Source organism: Carcharhinus amblyrhynchos, chromosome 22 (assembly GCF_965287045.1).
Source record: "Carcharhinus amblyrhynchos chromosome 22, sCarAmb.v2.hapA, whole genome shotgun sequence".
NCBI classification, from domain to species: Eukaryota; Metazoa; Chordata; class Chondrichthyes; order Carcharhiniformes; family Carcharhinidae; genus Carcharhinus; species Carcharhinus amblyrhynchos.
Genome location: NC_137345.1, coordinates 13,060,456 through 13,078,414, shown reverse-complemented (window position 1 = coordinate 13,078,414; position 17,959 = coordinate 13,060,456). Strand labels below are relative to the sequence as shown.

Here is a 17,959-nt window from a genome sequence, read left to right as displayed (position 1 = left end):
CCTTAGTGTAGTGAGTGCCGTGTAGCGCTGCATCTATTTTTCACATCAAAATCCTTCAGTTCCCCAAGTTACAAATATTTAAGTTTATTTATTAGTGACACATGTAGGCTTACATTAACACTGCAATGATATTACTGTGAAAATCCCCTAGTTGCCACTCCGCACTTGTTCGGGTACATTGAGGGAGAATTTAGCATGGCCAACGCAGCTAACCACCGCGTCTTTCGGGCTGTGGGAGGAAACTGGAGCACCCAGAAGAAACCCACGCAGACATGGGGGGAATGTGCAAATCCACACAGGCAGCGACCCAAGCTGGGAATCGAACCTGGGACTTTGGTGCTGTGAGACAGCAGAGCTAACCACTGTGCCACCATGCCGTTCAACAAAATGTATTGCGTGCTTTCTGCTGATATTCATTAAGCAGTCGAGCTATACTGCCCTGTTATATGGCCAGCTTCTCCTCTATATTGTTCCCTCCATATCATCCATTATTATGTGTATTTCAGTAAAGTGAATATCACATTGGCAGAATTACATTAATGGCAATAATTAGTAGAATATGTGTCTTTCACACTCCATTAATAGGATGTGTATTCTTTCACACTTATTGACTTTGCGTAGCATTGTTTCAAGGAAGCATTGAGTTAGTCTCTGAGAAAACCAATAAAAAATGATGGTGTCCAGGGAATGAACTGGAGAAATATTTAATTGTTTGAGAGTTACTTTTGTGGCATAAGGTCAGTTTCCATTTTATGGTCTATTATTAGTTGATCTAAAAATCTTTAGAAATAATGATTTAATATATTTTCAAAATCTCCGGCTAAAAGTTCAGGTTATTTTGACATTTAAGGTAAAGACTCTAGAGTTTGCCCAGGAATCCGGTGGGTAAATGGATTCAAAGCTCTGCTGCTGAGTTACAGATCCCAGGAGTGTTGCAGTTCAGATCATGGAATCCCTACAGTGCATAAGGCCATTTGGCCCATTGAGTCTTCACCGACTCTCCAACAGAGCATCCCATCCAGGTCCCAACCTGTCAATTCCCTTAACCTTCACATCTCCTAGCCTTCACATCTTTGGATGCTAAGGGGCCAATTTAACATGGCCAATCCACCTAACCCACACTCAGAGGAAACCCACACAAACATGGAGAGAATGTGTAAACTCCAGACAGTGACCCAAGGCTGGAATTGAACCCCAGTCGCTGGTGCCATGAGGGACCAGTGCTAACCACTATGCTATCATGCGCCCTGATAATTGGGTATCAGCAATGGCTCAGTAGGGCACATTCCTGTCTTGCATGATAGCACAGTGGTTAGCACTGCTGCTTCACAGCTCCAGGGTCCTGGGTTCGATTCCCAGCTAGGGTCACTGTCTGTGTGGAGTTTGTACATTCTCCTTGTGTCTGTGTCGGTTTCCTCCAGGTGCCCTGGTTTCCTCCCACAGTCCAAAGATCTGCAGGTTAGGGGTATTGGCCATGCTAAATTCTCCCTCAGTGTACCCGAACAGGCACTGGAGTGTGGCAACTAGGGGGTTTTCATAGTAATTTCACTGCAGTGTGAATGTAAGCTTACTTGTGACTATTTAACTTTATGTCAGCACAGGTGAGCGAATGGGCCTGTTCCTCTCTTGTACCACTCTTTATATATCTTCTCGTACAATCCCATATCCTCTGATTCACTCAGTCACTAAAAGTTTATTGATCCCCGACTTGAGCAGCTCACAAATAATAATCTACAGCCCTGCAGTGTATAGGATTCTGAAGGTTCACAAACCTTTGAAGGAAAGGAAAACAGGAGGCGTATCCTTATCGCTGAACAATGCCACTTGTTTAGGTTGTGTAAGGATGGTGTCAGACTTTGATGCAAGCCATCTATTACACAGGAAGGATGGTCAGCTGGAAGGGTTGCAGTGGGGGCGAACCAGCGACAGTGCAATTCCGATCTCAATTCTCAACCAAAGAGGGCTGATGTTAAGGTGGGAAATCCACATTGTTTGGGAAATGGATCTGATTGGTGTCTCTTTCTCTCTCCTGTCCTCCACTATGAACCTCATCACCACCAGAAGAAACATTCTCATAAGAACAGTGGACACATCAAAGAAGTCAGTCGCCACCACAGTGGGAATCTTGATGCTTCACCAACTGGCTGCAAAGTTAGTCAGGTAGGACATTCAAAATGGATCTTGCGATCTGTAAATTAATGGTCGATTCATGGATTTAAATAAACTAGAATATCGGTATTGCCTTTCTGGAATATTCTTTCTTACTCCTCAAACCCTTCCTAAGCTATTGATTCCTGCCAAAAGTAGTCCCACATGCATTGGGTAACCCCTCCAAATGTGAGCCAAGGTTATTAGTAGCAGGTATCACAACTAGGCCTTGTTCTATTATCTGAACTTGCCTGGATTTGTTTGTAGAAGGAGGAATCTCATTTAATTTTTTTTTAGCCTTTGCAGCACTGTTGCCCTGTTTCCACTCTAGCTCAGATCAGCCCCAAGAGGACTGGCCATCTAATCTGAAAACTTTTGGCCCAAATGACTAGAGGCTTATCAAGCTTCTGAAGGGTTCCTGTACACTGCATGTTCTCAGTTAATAGGCAGGGAAGGTCCCTGTGCTGCAAACACATTAACACAATAATCATAGAAACCCTATAGTGCAGAGGAAGCCATTAGGCCCATCGAGTCAGCGCTGACTCTCTGACAGAGTATATTGTCCAAGTCCCTGCCTTATTCCTCCAACCCCACACATTTCCCACAGCTACTCCATCTAATCTAGACATCTAAGGGGAAATTTAGCCAATCCACCTAGCCTGCACATCTTTGGACTGTGGGAGGAAACCAGAGCACTCGGAGGAATGTGCATTCTCCATACAGAGAGTCACTCAAAGCCAGAGTTGAACCCGGGCCCCTGGCACTGTGAGGCAGCAGTGCTAACCACTGTGCCACTGTGCTACCCACACTGGCTACCTTTGTTTAATTATGTCGCCCCCATCAAAACAAGCTGCTGTGTGGGTAGTGGAATTGAATTGACGGCACCAATTTCAGATAGTGCTGAGACCAAGCTTTGACAGCAGTCATAGAACATTATTCTTGGGTGGCACAATGGTTAGCACTGCTGCCTCACAGCGCCAGGAATCTGGGTTCGATTCCCAGCTTGGGTCACTGTCTGTGTGGAGTTTGCACGTTCTCTCTGTGTCTGCGTGGGTTTCCTCCGGTTTCCTCTAACAGCCCAAAGATGTGCGTGTTAGGTGGATTGGCCATACTAAATTTCCCCTTAGTGTCAGAGGGAGTAGCAGGGTAAATACGTGGGGCTAGGGGCTGGGTCAGATTGTGGCTGGGGCAGATTCGATGGGCCAAATGGCCTCCTTCTGTACTATAGGATTCTATGAGATAAGGTCAGCATAGGTCAGAGAACTGCGGCCAAAGTGTTACAGCTGGAGTCTGATACATGCTTCAGTTCATCGAGGATACAGTCCGGAAGCCTTGCTGAATTTTCTCCCCATTAATAGTTGGCTCAGACTCTCTGTTGGTAGGGGTGACACACAGTTAAACCACCAGATTGTGTGGAGAGTGTTGGCCAGCCTTGAGCATCTACTATTGGGTTTGGAACCCAGCATTGTTTTCTCCTTTATGCTGCAATGTAAATGAACCATGTCTTCAGATGGCAAGGGAGAGTGGCAGAACGCAGAGGCTATGGGAGGTGTTTACCGTATTGTCCCAGGTTCAGAAATCAGCAGCACCGCCTCATGTTGTCATATGTCTCTTTTCCCCTTCTCCCTCCTTGTGCACTTTATCTTCCTCTCTCTCTCCCCTTATTTCTCTGTCTCTCCCTCCCTCCTGTCTTCCCCATCCTCTCAGTTTGTTCATCTCTCTCTCTGTCTCTTCATAACCACCCCACCCCCCGCCACCGATGCTCTTATGGATCCAGTTGAGATCATGTGGATTTAATATTAATAACCACAGTGTACTTTCCTCCACTGATTCTCCATCTGCCACACCAAGACTTGATATGAAAAGATTGCCCTGGTAGGTTGAGTCCCATTATTGCATGTTATGAGAATACAGGGTGTATCGATCGTAATGTCTTTAAATTCACAGGCTGGCAAGGATACTCTTGCAAAGAAGCGCTCCAAATCAAATGCCATTTCTGAAAAGGACAGACCAAAGCACGAGAGACACAAAGACCCACGATCTGCACTAATCCTGGCAAAAATGCACAAGTTGATGAAGGTATGCATAATTTCCTATGGTGTTCGACACCAAACCACTCCCCACCCCCCCCGCATAATAAAATACCATCTGGAAATGTGATTGCTGTTGGAATCGTTGCGATTTGTTGTGGCACTTGGCCAGGCTGGTGAAATGAATTTTTCATGTGGTGAACACCACTGATGTTCAGCATTTATTGCTAATTGTCCTTGAGAAAGTGATGGTGGTCTCCCTCCATGCTGCAGCCCACGTAGCGTAGATACTCCCACAGTGCTGTTAGGGGGGGGAATTCCAGTTTTTCTTGACCCAGCGACATTGCGGATTGGCGATATATTTTGAGGTGGCACAGTGGTTAGCACTGTTGCCTCGCAGCGTTGTGGACCCGGGTTCAATTCCCGGCTTGGATCACTGTCTGTGTGGAGTCTGCACGTTCTCCCCCATGTGGTTTCCTCCGGATGTGCCGGTTTCCTCCCACAGTCCAAAGATGTGTGGGTTAGGTGGACTGGCCATGATAATTTGTTCTTTAGTGTCAGGAAGATTAGCAGGATAAATATATGGGGTTATGTGGATAAGTCTTGGGTGGGATTGTGGTCAGTGGGGACTTGATGGGCGGAATGGCCTCCTTCTGCAGTGTAGGGATTCTATATTTCCAAGTCAGAATGGTGAACCTTTGGAGTGGACCGTTGCAATTGGTGGTGTTCCCATGCATCGGAGATCCTTGTCCTTTGATGAGGTTTGGAAGGTGCTATTGGAGGAGCCTGGGTGAGTTACTGCAGTGCGTCTTATAGATGGCACACACTGCTGCCTCCACTGTGGCAGTGGTGAATGAGACTGATGCTTTAGTGGATGGGATTCTGATAAATGAGGCTGTTATGTCCTGGATGGGTTCAAGCTTCTTGAATATTGAAGCTGAATTAATCTAGGCAAGTGGAGAGTATTCAATCATACCCTGACATGCTTTTTAGATGGTGGGATAATGTGTGGCGCAAGGTGTATGTGTGGACATTGAGTAATGACGTGTCAATGGTTGGATACCCTTCTCCACGCACTCCTTTGCTTCCCATATAAGGAACGGCTGTGCTGGATATAAGTTAATTCACAAATCCCAAAAGCATTTGTGTCTAGTCCAGGTGCTGACTTTCTCTGGCAGTCAGAATATTTTGTGGGATGGGATTGAGCAGTATTGAACTAATTCCTCCTGAACACAGACCAGAGAATAAAGGGTGTGTTGTAGGAAATGCAAATAGCTTGTAGCAGGGGATTCTTCTCTGAGATTAAGCCGCTTGAATGTCGGTGGGCTGGAGTGGAGGCAAATTAATTTGCCATCTAATTTGTGCAGTGTGTGATCTGAGAGGCTTGCTGATGGTAACACCAAATACATATTGTAGACCTCCCTGTGTCTGAGATTTCACCTAATTGTATAAGAAGATAAAGTATGGAATGGACAAAAATCATGCTGCTTCCCTGCGTCATGTGATTCAGAACTCGTGTCACAACCCCCACACAACTCAAAGAATCATTCTTCCATCTAGAAAACCTTGTGTTTAACCATCATATTGTCAGACCTAAAATCACCCCCAAGATCTCACTTTCCTACCTTACTGCTAACTCTTTGGCCGTGTATTTTGACCCTGTCGTTGGGGGGCAGCTCAGCCAGAAGCCCATCAACTTTTGGTGGCACAGTGTTAGCACTCTTGCCTTTATAGCTCTAGGAACCTGGGTTTGATTCCTGGCTTGGGTCACTTCCTGTGTGGAGTTTGCACATTCTCCCCATGTCTGCATGGATTTCCTCTGGGTGCTTCGGTTTCCTCCCACAGTCCGAAAGATGTGCTGGTTAGGTGGATTAGCCATGATAATTCACCCTTTAGCGTCAGGGAGATTAGCAGGCTAAATGTGTGGGGTTATGTGGATAGGTCTTGGGTGGGATTGTGGCTGGTGCGGACTCAATGGACCAAATGGCTCCTTCTGCACTGTAGGGATTCTATATTTCCAAGTCAGGATGATGAGTGGCTTGGAGTGGACTTTGCAGGAGGTGGTGTTCCCATGCATCAGGGGTCCTTGTCCTTGTAGAGATGTGGTTTGGAAGGTGCTCTGGTTTCCTCCCATGCTCCAAAGATGTGCGGGTTAGGTTGATGGGCCATGCTAAATTAACTTTGTGTCAAGGGGATTAGCAGTGTAAATGTGTGGAATTCCGGGAATGGGGCCTTGGTGGGATTGCGGTTGGTGCAGACTCGATGGGCCAAATAGCCTCCTTTCTACGCTGTAGGACTCTACGATTCTAGGAACTTTCAGCAGGACTGGATGATCCTGGAGATGGGCAGGGCTGGAAAATCCCGCCCTGTGCATCAGTTGATGGCATTGGTCCAAGGTTTGCCTTCATCCAATTCAGATCCCTGTCCCCTTCCCTGTGTTAATGTTCCAGATTGACTCTCTACCCCATGTATCGTCGGCTAGTTCTTTTGCACTGGCCTGCATTGGAGGCCAAGTTCCTCCATCCTTTCACCCGTGGCTCAGTGTGCTAACTTTCAGGTTGATTTGAAGGGGCGTGTAACCTTGTGGATGGGTGGGTTAGGCTATGGCAGCAATTTGAAACTTCAGTTATCATGTTATGATGCGATCAAACCTTGTTACTACACATCTCTCATTGAGGTTTCCTGGCTAGGATGACACTTCAGTTGCAGCTAGAAGTGAGTCATTAAGGGGCGGGGTGGGAGGGTGGGTAGTGGTTGTTGGGGGCGCCTTTACTGGCAAGTAGTCTGCTCTCCACATCATTGTAATGACGAGGTTTGAATGAATATCCCAATCTCTGTTATGAAAATATCCAGTATTCCACCTGCACCAAAGCGTATTTGTGAAAATCCTACCTGAATGACAGGTACTAAGGAACCAGTTTGAACGTTCTGGAAGCTCGTTGTGTGTGTGGGGCACTAACAGCAGAAAGATTCTAACAATTCTGCTGTTGTCATCCATCTATTTCAGCTGGAGTCACTGTATACCCTGTTCAATGGCCGGAATTGTACTGGGGCGGATAAGGCTTGCAGAATGGAATTCTCTGTTGGCCTTGGGCAGGATTTTGTGAGCCTCCCCCCGAACGAGGTCGCAAAATCCCAGCAAATAACTTTTGATTCATTTTACCTTTTTTCTCACCCGGGGACTTTTATTGTCAGCTTGTAGCTCTCCTATTGCTGAGAGTGGCATCGTGGTTAGCACTCCTGCCTCACAACGCCAGGGCCCTGGGTTCAATTCTGGCCTTGGAGGAGAGCGTGGAGTTTGCAGGTTCTCCCTGTGTCTGCGTGGGTTCCCCCTCACACTTTAAAGATGTGCGGGTTAGGTTAATCGGCTGTGCTAAATTGCCCCTCCGTGTCAGGGGGGATCAGCAGGGTAAATGCGGGGAAAGGGCCTGGGTGGGATTGTTGTCAGTGCAAGCTCGATGGGCCAAAAGAGCTCCTTCTGCACTTTTTGGGGTTCTAAGAGATCAGTGAACTTGGCACAGACCAAGGTTCCTTGAAGTAATTTGTAACCAAGCAACTTAACCCAGAGTTTTGGCGCCTGCACTCATGTGTAACACTTGACTTTGTGTTTTTTTTTCCCCTGTAGGCCTACAGGCTGGACTGCGAGACCTTTGCCACGGTGGCAAAGCAACTGGTCAGCCAAGATCCGACGATAGAGAAAGGGGTCCGTTCAGCTCTCAGCAAAAGTCTGCAGCTAATTGGTCAGCAATGTCTGGAAGAGCTGAAGAAAAGTATTGCAAAGTATGATGCGGCGAACGCAGTGACAAAGTCAAACTGAGTGTGACTGTAGAGACTCATAGCCAAGTGCTTATGTCAAGCTTTGGCATGGGTATGTTTTTTTTTAAACCAAGATTTTGTATTGCTCTTGGGGGTTTTCTCTGCCAATATGTATGCTCCTTCCTTTCCATTCTGAATGTTTTATGGGAGAAGTTTGATCCACCCACGCACACTTGCATTGGTTTCCCTGGGGTGGAGGGTGCAGACAGTGCTGTGAGCCATGCGGGTAGTGTCACTGCTTGCCCTGAGGAATCAGTGTTAGTCTAAGAATTTCTACCCCCCCCCCCCCCCCCCCCCCCCGGTTGGATCTAGCGTTTGACAATTCTGGTTGCCCTCTGGTGAATTATCTCTCCAGCCCAGCTAACAGGCCACAGTGGATGTGGAGAATTGACTGGCTAATCATCACTAGAGGGCATCGAGGCCAATTCTGCCTCTGGCCAACATCAGCCCCTGTTACCAGCAAGTGGAAGTTGAGACTGATGGCTGAAAACATTGTTCCCTCTTTTATTTTGTATATGGCTACTTCATTTCAATGTGCTGTCCCTTTGAATGTTTTTTGTTTCAGGGGTCACGTGTGTGTGCGTTACAGAACAAATTGAATGACCTTGTGCAAGTGTCCATGTATGTACCTGCCTTAGAGAGAACATTTGCCTTCCTAACACAGGAGTGCAGTAGGTCTTTTGCTGCTCACCCACGCCTGACATGTAACTCTGCAACAACCAGGGGCGACATGCAGACGCATCCTGTCCTGTATGACTTAGGAATCCACTGGTTATCAGTGGCACAGCGGTTAGTACTACTGCCTCACTGCGCCAGGGATCCAGGCTCGGGTCACTGTCTGTGTGGAGTTTGCACGTTCTCCCCGTGTCTGTGTGGGTTTCCTCCGGGTGCTCCGGTTTCCTCTTACAGTCCAAAAGACGTGCTGATTAGGTGCATTAGTCATGCTAAATTCTCCCTCCGTGTACCCGAACAAACATCAGAGTGTGGTGACTAGGGGATTTTCACAGTAACTTCATTGCAGTGTTAATGTAAGCCTTACTTGTGACACTAATTAATAAGTTAGTGAGGGAGACGCCCTGATACGTTTTAAATGCAGCCCTTTAAACTGGGCTGTTGGTAGCTTGTAAATAGCAAATCATAACTGAGGCAGGAGTCCTTGCCTGTCAATTAAAGTGCATTATAATGGAAAAATATATATATATTGTAATGGGTGACATCCTGTTTCCTTTTAGAAAAAAACTTGTCAATTTTTCATTTTGTAAAAAAAAGATATTTTTGTGAAGAAAATGTGTGTTGTGGCAAGTGAAGAATTGAACAGCAGACTTAACAGGTAATGTAGGAGACGTATAATTAGGGTGCAAAGAACAGGGGCTGTGGCAGTTGTTGAAAAAAGTCTAAGAAATGATTCTTACCTGTGACCTGTTTGAACTTGTGCTGTATATTCACGTGTCCAGCACGTAGTTTGGACAGAATTGCAAAAGTTTTGTTGCTGCCATTTATTGTTGTGAAAAAAAATTAAAGCTGTGTTTTTTTGAAAAATCTGTGTTTAAATGATCGGACTGTTGGTGTCTGTGTTCTCCCCTCCTCTCCCCTCTTGTATCAGCAAACCACAGGCCATCTGTTTAGCCCTCCCTTGGTTTCTAGTTCATTATTCAGCATTCGCGGGTGGATGGCTTCCCGACTCCAACCGCACAGAGCGTTTTCTTCAGAAAGTATTTTCCGCAATAATAACCCTGTGGTGGACACTAATTGCTCTCAACTGGCCCAAAAATGCAGAGCATTGGCACCACAATGAGATTTGACATCTCACCATCACCCCCACCACCTCCCCGCCCATTTACTGTTTTATGCCATGTAATCAAAGCAGAGTTGTACAGGCGCTGGAGATCTGGGATAAGAGAACAGTTTGGGTAAAGCTCGGCTGGTCTGGTAGTGGGGGAGAAATGTTTAGTGTCTGAAGGGGAGGGGGCGTATCTAAGTTTTGTGCCACGCATCTCAAACTGTGTCACCATTGTTAGCATCTTTGGGGAGGCGATGGCCTAGTGGTATTATCGCTAGACTATTAATCCAGAAACTCAGCTAATACTCTGGGGACCTGGGTTCGAATTCCTGCCACGGCAGGTGGTGGAAAGTTGAATTCAATAAAATGTGTTTGGAATTAGGAATCTAGTGATGACCGTGAAGCCATTGTGGATTGTCAGAAAAACCCATCTGGTTCAGTAATGTTCTTTTGGGAAGGAAGTCTGCTGTCCTTACCTGTTCAGGCCTACATGTGACTCCAGAGCCACAGCATCATGGTTGACTCTCAGCTGTCCAAGGGCAATGGGGGAATGGGCAACAAATGCTGGCCAGCCAGCGATGCCCATGTCCCAAGAATGAATAAAAAACATGTAGGCTAGACAGGTAAGGATAATAGGTTACAATCACTGAATGACATAAGTGAACTAGATGGGTTTTTGTAACAATTTGGTAGTTTCTTCAGTGGCAAATGCTCGCATTTAAACCCAGATTTTATTTAACTAATTGAATTTATATTTCTCAGGTGGCTGTGGTGGGATTTGAACTAATGTCTCTGGATTTTATTTGTCTTTTCTCTCCAAATTGTTGCTTTTCACCTCCTGCAGACACCATGGCTGGGATTTTCTGGGATAATGTCCATCGACTTTGGAGATGGAGCGGATGATCCCAGTGGCGGGCACCACTGGCAACTCCTGCCCTGTGTCTCAATCTCATTTGGCCTCACTTGCTGCACCTAGCCCTTTGTGTGGGAGACTGGCCTTCCTCGTTTTATGCACCTCCGTCAGGATTGCTCCGGGAACTTGCGTAGGCAAAAGCGTTTAAGTAAAAATGCAAAACAATCAGGTCTTTTTTTTTTAAACAGCAAATTTTTTTTGATGATTTTATTGTCAACCCGCTTACAGTAAATTGGTGACAATTTTTCTGTAAATAAGCATTTGACATTCCAAATATTACAGGCTGGGATTTTCCGACTCCACCATGGCGGGACCTGCTCTGGGAGGTCTGTCGGCTCAGCTGAGGTCCCTTGGAACTGGAAAATCCCATCCGCAGACTCTATTCAGCTTATACATGCACCTAATAAACATAAATAACATCCACGGTAATTAAATATGCATGATAATATGCTATATAGAACACAAGTGTGTGTATATAAAATGATTTTTCTCAGTAAATCTGTAAATAATGATATCTGTATTTACAGCGATTTCAGCAATGTCACCTTTAGGTAGTTAGTGACCCAATGGTTTATTGCCAAACAAGGGATTGAGTTGCAAGATATTGCAGCTGCTTTGGGCCCAGAGGCTGCAGAGACTGTACCCATTCCTTCAGTGATATTAAAGGACCAGGTCACCATGTCTGAGTGTGCAGTTGCGCCCACCGGCAGCTCAATGAGGGTTTTTGGGATGCAGGAATACCCAAAGAAATGCCTCATTTGGATAAACTCAAAAGCAGAAACTCCTGGAAATGCTCAGCAGGTCAGGTAGCATCCGCGGAGAACGAGGGGACGGGGAGGGGGGAAACGAGTTTGACGATCTCTCGCCAATCGGAAGCATTAACTCAGCTTCTCTCTCTCTCCACAGGTGTTGCCCATTCTCTGCTTCTGTCTCTGATTTCCAGTATCTGCTCCAAATGGACTGGTAGCTCTTTGGCACTTCACCGTAGTGGGCGATGTAGGCAAGCTATTGGGCTGCTGAGGGTATGATACGTGAGCTTGAAGTATATTAACAAGGGTGATTACATAATGATTAGGCATGTGACCTGAACTGAATCTTAATGGTGATTATGTGGATTGGATAACTTAAAACAATTTTACAATTAAAATTACCATGAAAAGTGGGTGTTTCTGAGGCTTGGTAAAATGAGCATCCAGACCAGGTATCCCACGTTCAGTTTCCGCTGTGCTCATCTTGCTGTTCTCAGTTGGAATGGCAGCAGGATAATTACGGTTGGCTTAATTTGACAAGGGCGGAGAAAATCGGCCACTGGTCCATTCCTGTCCGCTACGTCTGATGCTGAAATGTGTGGATGTTGGGCGTTGTGACTTCATTGTAAGCGAGTATCCTGCTAAAGTCATCATCTAGGCTTACTAACGAATACTGACCAATGGGATAAAGTACCAGAGCACAACCACTGACAATGAAAACACTACCCAACGATGGAACCACACTAGAGCAAAGGCAGCGGGGGGGAAAACGGGGGACAGGAATTGTCATCCAAAAAAAGCTTCAGAAAGTCCTCAGGAGAAACCATCGCTTCAAATCCATCTTCGATTTAGAATCTCGAACATAATGTTCAGTACAGATTTAAACACACCTCCTCGCTCAGGGTTTGTGCCTAGGAAATGGTGCAGTTCTTGTTTTTGTGCTCTCTTTTCCTCTGTGATTTACCTCGCTGCGTTAGCATGATGTCGGACACGACATTAGGTTGATGGGGTTGCAGACTAAAATGGCAGCCGTTGCTGGCTTTCGGCTGTGGGATCGGCTGTCCTAGAAAGTAGCCTTCCTCTTCAGAGTCCGAGGAAGAGGAGGAACACGTCGAGCAGCAGCCGTCGTCGTCCTCGCAACTCAAGCCCAGAAAGTTGTTCAGAGTGACGTTCTGAAGGCCGCTGTCCCCTCCCCGGTAAAAGCTGTGCTGTTTGTGGGACAGCTGAGCTCGGGACTGCTGACATGTGGTCGTCTGTATTAACTGGTGGTAACGTCCCAGTAAGGTGTTGTTGTTGGCGCCTTCCAAAGATGGCTCCGTGACCGTGTGAAGGGCCTCATCCGAACACGACCTTTGAACTCTTCTCAGTTGGTGGCGATGGCTCCGGTAGTTCCCTTTATGCCTGTACACTTTCCTCCGGGTCTGCTCGCTCATCGGCGTCTGGTGACACCTGGGTCGTTCCCTGGGCTTCAAAAATGTGGAATCACAGAAGGTGATTTTCTGGGGTCGGATTTGGGCTGCAGTCCTCCTGACCGGAGACGTGGGCTCTTGCTTCCACCTCGAGTTTTGCGCCGTCCCCTCTGCTTGCTTGGAGCTGAAGGAATGGAGAGACTCGGTGCTTCTTTTGTGGGAGAAGGTTTTAAGAATCCCAAAGTGGGTCGGCATTTCAAATTCCTTTCCTGCTTCCGGGTTGTATTCTTGGTCAGGAGGCCCGAACTGTTTTTGCACCCTGTGTCTGCCTTCGTTTGAAGCTGCTTGGGAGAAGAAATGAAACTAATTAGATCGCTGAGAAATGAAATTCGCTCCCATTTCACTCAATGCAGTGTCGAGAGAGAACAGTGCACCATTTGAACATTATGAAGTTGAGGGAAAAGCACATCGTGTTTAAAGCTTGCTTATTAGTGTCACAAGTAGGCTTGCATTTAACGCTGCAATGAAGTTACTGTGAAAATCCCCACACTCAGGCACCTGTTCAGGTACACTGAGGGAGAATTTAGCATGGTCTATGCACCTAACCAGCACGTCTTTTGGACTGTGGGAGCAAACTTGTGCAAACTCCACACAGACTGTCACCCGAGCCAGGAATCGAACCCAGGTCGCTAGCGCTGTGAGGTAGCAGTGCTAACCACTGTGCATCAAAATGTATGAATCTAGGCAGCACAGCGGCACAGTGGTTAGCACTGCTGCCTCACCAGGGTTCGATTGCAGTCTTGGGTTTACTGTCTGTCGACTTTGTACGTTATACCCATGTTAGCATGAGTTTCCTCCAGGTGCTCCGGTTTCCTCCCACAGTCCAAAGATACGTAGGTGAGGTGGATTGGCTCTGGTAAGTGTGTGGGGTAGCGTGGGAGGGGAGAGCCTGGGTGGGATGCTCTTTCAGAGAGTCAGTGCTGGCTGGATGGGCTGAATTGCCTCCTTCTGCACTGTAGGGATTCTATGATTCCAGGTTTTGTTTGTTTGTAACTACTGAGCAATGATGCAGAGAGTCTAAGATTGGGTAGGATTATTATCTTGAGGGCAAGGGACCTATAATTAATTGAGAAACTGTTAGTGCACTCACTTAAATTCATCTTGTTTTTGTAAACAGGAATCCTAATGTACAATTATTTTGCAAGTTGTAACCAGTTTTGCTGCACCTTTAGTTCTGACTAGCTACGTGGATTTCAGTTAAACTCTTCATGACTGTTTCAAAAGTCATTCTTTAGGGTGAAGCTGTGTTTGATTTATTTAATTCTTTTAAACTTCAAAATGATTCTGAAAGTCTAAGATGTACAAACTTTGGAGTGAAGTTCACTCCAGATGTTGAGGAATTCTGTGCAGTTGGATGGGGTTGGCTCCTAGTCCAAATGGTCAGTAATGATGAGTCAGTAAGTTGGGCTCAGCCCAGTAAATGTGCAGCTGTCCCATGATTCATGCTTTGTCCTTCACCAGTCGAGTATCAAAGGGAACTTCAAACAGCTAATTGAATGGTTGCATGGCCTTGCCTTCGATGGGCACTGCCCAGAACATTGGTGTGGCAGGGTGGCACAGTGGTTAGCCCTGCTGCCTCACCGCACCAGGGATCTGGTTTCAATTCCAGCCTTGGGTTACTGTCTGTGGGGAGTTTGCACATTCTCCCTGTATCTGTGTGGGTTTCCTCTGGGTGCTCCAGTTACCTCCCACATTCCAAAGTTAGAATCGTAGAATCGCTACAGTGCTGAAGGTGGTCATTCGGCCCATCGAGTCTGCACACAATACCATCCATGCCCGATCCCTGTAACCCAACATATTTACCTTGCTAGTCTACCTAACATTTAAGGGGCAATTTAACATGACCAATCCACCTAACCTGCATATCTTTGGACTGTCAGAGGAAACTGGAGCATGCAGAAGAAGCCCACCCAGACACGGGGAGAATGTGCAGACTCCGCACAGACAGTGACCCAAGCCGGAAATTGAACCCGGGTCCCTGGTGCTGTGAGGCAGCAGTGTTAACCACTGTGTTACCGTGCTGTCCCACATTACGACAGTTATGTGGGTTAGGTTGATTAACCATGCTAAATTGCCCCTAGGTGTCGGGGGAATTAGTAGGGTAAGTATGTTGGGTTATGGAGATCGGGCCTGGGGAGGGGAATTGTTGTTGGTGCAGGGTCGAAGGGCAGAACAGCCACCTTCTGCACCGTAGGGATTCTATTATTGATTGCCTCCATTCATTGGTCTGGAGTGTCAGTGGCTCGGTTGAAAGCGCGCTTGTCTCTAGGTCAGAAACTCAGGTTCGAGTCCTATGCCAGGATACAGGCATACAAAATGAGTGCTGGTGCTTGAGTGCAGTACCGAGGGAATGCTGCACTGTTGGGCTATCTTTCAGATGAGACACCAAACTAAGGCCCCTTCCTGCTCGGCTCAATGTAAAAGATTCCATGAAGTGCAGGGAAGTTCTGCCCGGGAACCTGGTCAATATTTATCCCTCAATCAGCAACATGCAAGAACAGATTACCTAGTTGTTATCACTTTGCTGTTTGTGGGAGCTTGCTGTGCACAAATTGGTTGCTGCATTTCCTACAACACTTGGTTATACTTCATTGGCGATAAAGCGCTTTGTGACGTCTGGAGATCATGCAGAGTGCTATATGAAGGCAAGTCTTATTTATTGATCCATTCACTGGAGCTGTTGATAGTGCTGGTGGGGCATTGCTTGGGGTGCGTCACTAGCTGCAGTTAGACTTTAGTTCAGAGTTTGCAGCTCAGCCTCACGGAGTGAGCTTCCAGCATTCATGACGTTCAATCAGTTTGAACTAGGAGCAGGAGTAGGCCATCTGGCCCTTCGAGCCTGCTCCGCCATTCAAAAAAATCATGGCTGATCTTTTCCACTCCTTGTTTCCACTGGCAGGTGGAACTAGAACGAGGTGGGCATGGCCTTAAAAAAAGGGGGAGCAGATTTAGGACTGAGTTGAAGAGGAACGTCTTCACCCAAAGGGTTGTGAGGCTACCTCATTGAAAGTTTTTAAGGCAAGGAGAGATAAATTTTAGACCCATGGATCCAGGTAAGTCCAGGCTACAGAAAGTGGAAATGTAGGGCGGGACCTTCTGGCTGCACTTACCCCAAGACCAGAAAATCCCGCCCGAGGTCAGTGGACCTTTGCATGGTCTTGCCTCGCCTGCTATGCTTCCTGGGGCTAGCAGAACAGGAAAATTCCCCCCTCAGTAACTGTTTAGCTCCCAGACCAAATGAAAAAGATATTAAAGCAATTTTGAGTCATGCTAAATTGCTCCTTAGTGTCAGGGGGAATAGTTAGGGTAAATGCATAGGGTTATGGAGATGTGGCCTGGGTGGGGTTATGGCCAGTGTAGACCTGATGGGCCAAATGGCCTCCTTCTGCACTGTATGATTCTATGAATTTTCATGAGAGATTGGAAGAATTGCCAGATATACCATGTGAATGGGATTTCCATTGATTTTCTTTCTATTAATTCATTTATGGGACATGGATGTCACTGGCTGGTTAGCATTTATTGTCCACCTCTAGTTGCCTTTGAAACTGATTGTCTTGCTTAGCTATTTCAGAGGGCAGTTGAGCCATTGCTGTGGCTCTGGAGTCAAATGTAGGCCACACCAAGTAAGGACAGCAGATTTCCTTCCCCATGGGGCAGTGAACCAGATGGGTTTTTCTGACAATCGACAATAGTTTCACGGTCATCAGTAGACTCTGAATTCCAGATTTTTTTTTTATTGAATTCAAATTCCACCATCTGCCATGGCGGGATTTGAACCAGCATCCCCAGAACATTAGCAGAGTTTCTAGATTAATATCCAGCGATGGTACCACTTGTCCATCACCTCCCCTAAATGATGGCAAATCCCACAGCAATTTCCCAGCAAATTGGTTTCTAATTTTAGTGGGGCATAGACTACCGTAGGAACTCCCTTTTGAATGATGTCTTAAATCTATTACGTCTACCTGAGGTGCCATATAGGTTTACCATCTCATCTGAAATAGTAATTTTCAGTTACTAGTAATAATGTAAACACTAATCTCCATACAATTGTACTTCACTGGCTGTAATTGGCCATATTAAATTCTCTCTCACCTGAATAGGCACTGGAGTGTGATGGCTAGTCGATTTTCACGTCATGTAGGCCTACGTGTGACTAATAAATAAACTTTTAAAGTGCTTTAAAGGGCGGTAAAATGGGAGGGTGAGCCGTGAGGAGATCCTTCAGTGTGGCTTGGGCAAGTTGAATGAATGGGCAAATGAATGGCAGATGTCGTATCGTTTGGATAAGTGTGAAGTTATCCACTTCAGTAGCAAAAGCGGGAACGCAGATTACTATTTGAATGGCCATAAATTAGGAGTGTAAGTTACAATGAGACCTGGGTGTCCTCGTACACCAGTCACTGAAGGTAAGCATTCAGGTGCAGTGAAGAGACAAATGGTACTTTGACCGTCATAGTGAGGGGATTCAAATACAGGAGCAGGGATGTCTTGATGCAATTATACAGGGCTTTGGTGAGGCCACACCTGGAATATTGTGTGAAGTTTTGGTCTCCTTATCTAAGGAAGGATGTTCTTGCTCTGCAAGGAGTGCAGAGAAGGTTTACCAGACTGATTCAGACTCATCTCCAAACTCCGTGGCATGGGCCTCAGCTCCTGTCTCTGCAACTGGATCCTGAACTTCCTAACCCCACAGACCACAATCGGTAAGGATAGGCAACAACACCTACTCTACAATCATCCTCAACAACGGTGCCCCACAAGGCTATATCCTCAGCCCCTTACTATATTTCTTACACACTTATGACTGTGTGGCCAAATTCCCGTCCAACTCAATTTTCAAATTTGTTGACGCCAACACCATAGTGGGTCGGATCTCAAACAATGACGAGAAAGAATACAGGAATGAGATAGTGAATCTGATAAACTGGTGTGGCGCCAATAATCTTTCCCTCAGTGTTAACAAACCAAAAGAGATTGTCACTGACTTCAGGAAGCATAGTGGAGAACATGCCCCTGTCTACATCAAAAAGGACGAAGTAGAAATGGTC

At 46.3% G+C, this 17,959-nt stretch overlaps 2 protein-coding genes across 3 annotated transcripts in view; one reads left to right on the top strand and one right to left on the bottom strand.

Moving 5' to 3' along the window:
* LOC145357158 (uncharacterized) overlaps positions 1 to 8,277 on the top strand; it is a 41,735-nt gene extending 33,458 nt beyond the window's left edge. Inside the window, exons 6-8 of the mRNA XM_080210315.1 lie at positions 2,062 to 2,160; positions 4,096 to 4,227; positions 7,804 to 8,277. Coding sequence (XP_080066441.1) covers positions 2,062 to 2,160; positions 4,096 to 4,227; positions 7,804 to 7,995 — 423 coding nt within the window. The 3' untranslated portion in view covers positions 7,996 to 8,277. The remainder of the gene's footprint in view (positions 1 to 2,061; positions 2,161 to 4,095; positions 4,228 to 7,803) is intronic.
* Positions 8,278 to 10,876: 2,599 nt separating this feature from the next.
* Positions 10,877 to 17,959, bottom strand: part of LOC145356912 (prickle-like protein 1) — a 133,577-nt gene continuing 126,494 nt past the window's right edge. Inside the window, exon 8 of one of the 2 annotated variants that reach the window (XM_080209910.1) lies at positions 10,877 to 13,189. In XM_080209910.1, the coding sequence (XP_080066036.1) occupies positions 12,348 to 13,189 (842 nt within the window). In that variant the 3' untranslated portion in view covers positions 10,877 to 12,347. The remainder of the gene's footprint in view (positions 13,190 to 17,959) is intronic. The other variant, XM_080209911.1, reaches the window with a different exon arrangement.